We start from the raw sequence: 6,000 nt of genomic DNA on the forward strand, positions 1-6,000 counted from the left end.
TGCATCTCGTGCGAAAACTGTTATTTGACTTGGATTTTTCTAACCGAACTATTCTCAACTGCGATCCGCTAGATAGCGAAGATGATTTCGTATGTAGTTTTTTATTTATTGAAGCAATATTTCGGCTGTAACAGTTCACAGAGGTTCCTGACAGACGGTAGAATGTGAGACGGGAGACAGTCGGCCGATCTTTGTAGAAGGTTCTTGTTAGTGGAACGATGTTTCCAAGATAAGTCCTCAAATAAATCGATTGAACGTAAACTGCAAAACATCGACCAATGTTGACCAATATTTGTATTGCAAATAACAGCCATTCGTCTGGATATACACACCAACAATAAACACTGCGATTCGGTCAAGTTCATTCGTCCATGGTTATCTGCGGCCCACCGCATATGACAGAAAAAATCCACTTTGAAGTTCGCCCACACGGCACGGGAGATTATATGTACTTCAAGCCGAGAATGCTCAATTACACCGATACCCATTTCCGTTTGCTTTGCTGATTATCGGCGGCCATAAAACCATCAGATACGACAATTTTACTGTCGGCCTAATTGAATCAGCCATATTCACCCCCGCGCGAGTATTGCGTATCTCTTACCGCGTCAATGTTATTTTGATTATTGATAAATCACATTAATCCGAGTCGCGCTCGAGTGGTCTCTTGAGACTACACACATGTGCGTATACAAACGCTGCTATCCTTCATCTCAGAAAGAGCTCAAAAAAAAAAACAGGATGACTGGCAGAACATTTCCTTACCTGCATAATGACTAATTGGTTCGATGGGCGCCTGCAACTTGTACTCGGAAAGGTATTCGTCCAGCTCAGCCTCCAGCTCCTTCTGATTCATTGGTGACTCAGCAGCCGAGGGCGGACCGTGGCGTCTATTGTGGTGCAACATTGACGACTGTTCGGTGCGCGAAACGGCAACCGGATGGAGCTCAGGTCTGCCGAAACCAACTCACTCACTCACTACACACGCACAGGTGTTTCCAGAAGCGGGGACCCGAAAACCACAGGGCTGCTAATGGGGTTGGGAGAACTTTTTGGCGTTAATCACTGCTGATTCGCTGCATTGCTAAGCCAGCCGCTTCGGTTCAACACTTGACTTCCTTTTCCTCTTTGCTAACTTTTTTTTTCTGCACACTTTCACTCACTAAATTTTACCACAGCGGTGTTTCCGTTTTCACTGCCACCGCATCGGAATGGCGTGCTTTTCCGAGATTAGTTATCCAACGACTATCTCAGGTGCGGTAACTCTGCTTCCGAGCTGCTGATTCACTTTCGCCGCTAGGCGGTTTACTCCTTCGTCCCGTTCGCTGAACGGTGGAGGTGTTGAGGTAGAATTGTGTTTTCGTTTGAGAAGTTGTTCTGGTAGTGACTTTACGGTTTAGCTGCGTTTGATGGTTATGGCGCGTTATGGAAACGAATCTGGAATGAAATGGAATGGTAAACAAAATTTCGTTAATTATACTGCTGCTTGAAAAGCTGTGTGCGGAGATTGAATGGGTAAGCGTTAGGTGAGTTCGTAGGCGTTCGAAAGTGAAAACAACCCATAGAAGATTGTGTTCTTTTTGAAATAACACAAATAAACAGTAACATCTTTAGATATGATATGTTCCTTTCTATTCTAGAATGGCTCTTCATTACTGGTGTGAGTCAAACCCACAAACAATTTATGAGTTATATCATTACATCCAAAGAAATTGACGATTTTGTGTACAAAGTAGATTTTTGGACCATTTCAAGCATTAAATAGAACTAATTCAAAAGCAATTGTTGCCAATAATTACACTCCTACGTAAAGCTCCCGTCCTTGCCTTTAGACACAAATCCTTCTCTCTTTCCTATTTTGCTTGCCGTTCACATTCTTTCACAACACAACAAGCAAATTTTTGCATAAAATTCGGTCTTCCGTTTCATGATATGGTTTCTACCTTCGTTCGATGCATATTCAAAATACTCAGGTCATGGCCTACATCACCCAGGGATATAGTGATTACGACCCAGCATAGGCAATACTCCAGACAAGGATATTATCGACGAGGATTCGAAGGAGAAAATTCGATTTCATCGAATGAATTGAGGTTTTTCATTGTTCAAAATCTGTTTTTTTTCTCTTTTGATACTTAAAATGGAGGCTCTGAAAAAAACCTCTCTTGGGCAGCTCGTGTGGCTGCTGTAGTGAAAAAACAAAAGGGAAAGGAAAATGGGCAAGTGCATTCGAGGAAGTTAAGCGGGCTTTTGAGGAACACATACCGTTCTGAATCATAATTCGGACAACATCATATTTCGGACTCTTTATCTAGACTCTAATATCTTGAAATGCTTAATACACTGATGATATAGCTATAAACTTAATATCACAATTGCTTCTTTAGAGTAATTCCTTGGTTTTCCTATCACTTCATTCGAGAATTACATTTGAATTATTACATAGTAGGAGAAAAATCAACAGCACTACTCATCGTTTGCGTTTGACGTTTGTTTAGCATGAGCACGTAGAATTTACCCGTTCATTAATATTCAAATTTCTCCCGTGTTTCATCAGTTCTCATCATCGTTAACAGTTTACTGTGATTGCTTGGTAAGTGTTTCGCAGTTGACTTTAAAATACAATCAAGTGTAATGTAATTTTCGTCCAAAAAATTACAAAATAAAGTGTCCGAAATTTGAATTCAATCTGTCCGAAATTTGATTTAGTGTCCGAAGTTTGATTCTTATTCGCTTTATTTGAAATGAATTTTATTTGATGATTTTCTCATGTTTTCAATCAAATAGATACCAAAGTAGAAGGCTTAAATGTATATTGTACTAATTCATTAAAAATATCTACCAAATAATACCTGTGCATAAACTTTAGATCTGTTTTCTGCATCATATGCCTTAACCTTCTACCGCCCAAGTTTTTTTATTTATCTAAAAAAACCTACTCCACTTTTATCTCGAATTTCCGACTTTAAACATAAAATACTCCTAGCAGAAAGCTGCCAGCATAAAAACAATGTGTATGTGTGATAGATGAAAATATTCTAAATACGTTCTAGTGGGGGGGAACATTGAAAATAATGTCCCAATAATTTGAAAAGAGAATCCGCGAAGCCCGTCTAAAGGCGGGCTTGGGCTGTGGAGGGTTAAGCGTTCGAAATATGATTCGGAACGGTATATGGGGAACATAATATTAAAATCGCGACTACTCAAGCTATCATAATCTGATATGCGTGAGCATACCCTTTCGAACTTCCAAATCAGCAGCCAGGTAAACTCATTAATAGCATTTTTACGCAACCAAAAAACATGCTCGATATTATGACATCCTGGACCATAATTACATAAATTGTTAGTAGCAAGACCTATATGGGAGGACGGGGTAAGACGGCCACCTATGCATAGAGTACAATAAAACACAATGCTTACAAAATTGAGACATTTCATTATGTCAGCATCGATCTTTAGGATGTTTCCGCAATCACGTTGACTTCCAAAAGTTTTGACGTAGGATTACGTCTTTCGGGAACATATTGGGGTACAAATTAGAAATCGAAAATCGAGCACATCGTGAAAATTGTCCAATTTCAAACGCTTATTGCTCAGTCATTTCGTGATGGATTGATTAAATTTTTGCGTTAATCGATTTCGGCACTCCAGAACAATTTTTTATATTGAAGAAAATAATATATGTCATGAAACTAACTATCGAACAATTGAAAAATCTCAACCCCTATCCTAACGGAAATATCCACATCTAATTGGTCGAAATTGACGACACAAGCAGCGGTTCCCTCACAGAGACATCAAAACCAAGGTGCCCAAGGGAAATCGGTATTGCAAATATATGCAAGTGGGGGGCATTTTTATATTGCAAGTAGGGTGAGTGATACGATTAATTCTAGCAAATAAAATTTAAATTTGGAACTTTAATGTTAGTTGCTTCGTGAAATTTCATATCAATGACCGATCGTGTATTGTGAAAAATCTAGCACAAGTGTAATTATAAAATTGTATGTGGTAGCAGTTGTGTTAAAAATGCCTTGATATATGAAACGATTTATTTAAATTTTCATGAATAAAAACCAAGGTGTGTTGCCGCTCGAGAATGGGTCGTTCGGTTTAAGCTGTCTGTTTTGTTGTGTTCATTTTCACCCAAGGAAAGTTAATGCGGCGAGAAAAAATTGAAAAAGTGAAGAAATATTCAAAAAAGTTACCTTTTCCATTTCAAATATGTTTTCTCTATATTAAAGTAACATGTTTTTACTGATGAGAAAAAAATTATAATTGTGTTCGGTATTAGTAATTATCTTATATTACATTGGTGAGTTTTTTTTTTCTTTATTTCATCCATTCATAACACAGGAGGCATCTCGTCTAGGGTCACAGAGGGCGGTTTTCATCATATCTCATTCTACTTCGGCATCTTCTATCTGATACGCACCACCCAACGACTGTTTACCATACTTCGGTCATCATCACTCGGTAAACACTGGTCGAGTGAACAAACAACATCCAACAACCAAACAAAATTGTCCTTTTCAGGTGGCCCTGAAATCAATATCAAAGAGTTTAACGATGAAATTCTTCAAACATATCCAAAATCAATAGATAGCCTAACGGAATCCTACGTCAACTATGCGGTCGTGTCTCGGACACAACCCTCCTGTGACTTTTTCTTTTTATTGCATTATGTTATATGATACATTAAAAAAGGTATGAAAAAGGTGCTACTAAAATTATGACGGGTCAAGTTGGCCACCACTAAGGGTGAGATGGCCACATGAAGTGACTCATGGATCCAGGCGTTTAGAGGATGATTGTTTCCGGCAAAATTATGCTACATATCAAGGTCGTTGTATTTTAGATCAAGCGTGACAAGAGTGGGAGGTGTTATTTGTAGGTTATAGGTAACTATAACGTACTTAATGTGCAACCTTTGCGAAATAATCATGATTAAAATTCATTACATCCTAGTATCTGAAAAAAATATATCAAATTTATCATGAATACGCCTTGAGTTATTCAACCAACATTATGTTCTCATTCAATTCATCAATAAGGCGCGTTCAAAGGTGCATTTACGGCAAATCTCATCTCTTACATAGTGGCCACCTTGCCCCGCTATGAGTCAAGTGTCTCAATAATTCTTTGAAATGCATTACAAGCATACCATTTTCTATACAAACACACTCACACGGCCCATGTGTTTATTATTGTAACTTTAGCTTCACAGGACATGTCCATATTCACCACTACAACACTAAATTTCTTGCAAGCAATATAACAAATCAGTACTCGTTGCGATGCATGGGCATACATGATTGAGTGTGATGCAATACACCAAACCAATGTGTTATAATTGTCCAATAATTAATTGTTTCAATAATCTAGAGAGTGGCCATCTTACCCGTCTTCTCCCGTCCTCCCCTACAATGAAGACGTGAATTAAGCCTGGATTGATTGAGTTTTGGTTATAATAAAGTAGACCCATCTTCCAAGATCATCCCTTCATTGATTCTGCCAAATTATAAATGCCTGTTTGTCCGAAAAACGGAGAATAAAGTGCGCTACACATACAGCGTCACCGTCGCTGTCCCGTCAACTATTCTCTTGGACTAATTTTGCCGACGTCAAAATTGCCGGTGATTGTGTATCTGTACGATTTCCATGGGAGAATATTTGATATTTCTCTTCTTTACGTTGACTTCACGGTGACGGAACGTTGCATGTGTAGCGCACTTAACTCGTGATACGCATCCGCTCACAATTTGAGCTAACGCCCGAATGTAGGCAACAAAATTGCTCGTTTCGTTTTAGGGGGAAAACGAGTGGCTAGTAAAATCGAAATAACATACCCATTTGAATCTTCAAATTGTTTACTCTTTGACATAGGACTATGTCTTTGATTTCTACGAGAAATGTAACGTTTCAATAATAGTTTTCAGACGCATACTACGCAAAATCGTTATTGTGATATATGTTGTGTTGTATACCATTAGACTG

At 38.5% G+C, this 6,000-nt stretch overlaps 1 protein-coding gene across 5 annotated transcripts in view; it reads right to left on the reverse strand.

Moving 5' to 3' along the window:
- LOC129774736 (rho GTPase-activating protein conundrum) overlaps window positions 1-6,000 on the reverse strand; it is a 231,034-nt gene that overhangs the window by 86,137 nt on the left and 138,897 nt on the right. For all 5 annotated transcript variants that reach the window (XM_055778657.1, XM_055778653.1, XM_055778656.1 and 2 more), the window contains one exon: window positions 766-1,437. In XM_055778657.1, the coding sequence (XP_055634632.1) occupies window positions 766-907 (142 nt within the window). In that variant the 5' untranslated portion in view covers window positions 908-1,437. The remainder of the gene's footprint in view (window positions 1-765; window positions 1,438-6,000) is intronic.

Source organism: Toxorhynchites rutilus, chromosome 3 (genome assembly GCF_029784135.1).
Source record: "Toxorhynchites rutilus septentrionalis strain SRP chromosome 3, ASM2978413v1, whole genome shotgun sequence".
Lineage (NCBI taxonomy): Eukaryota > Metazoa > Arthropoda > Insecta > Diptera > Culicidae > Toxorhynchites > Toxorhynchites rutilus.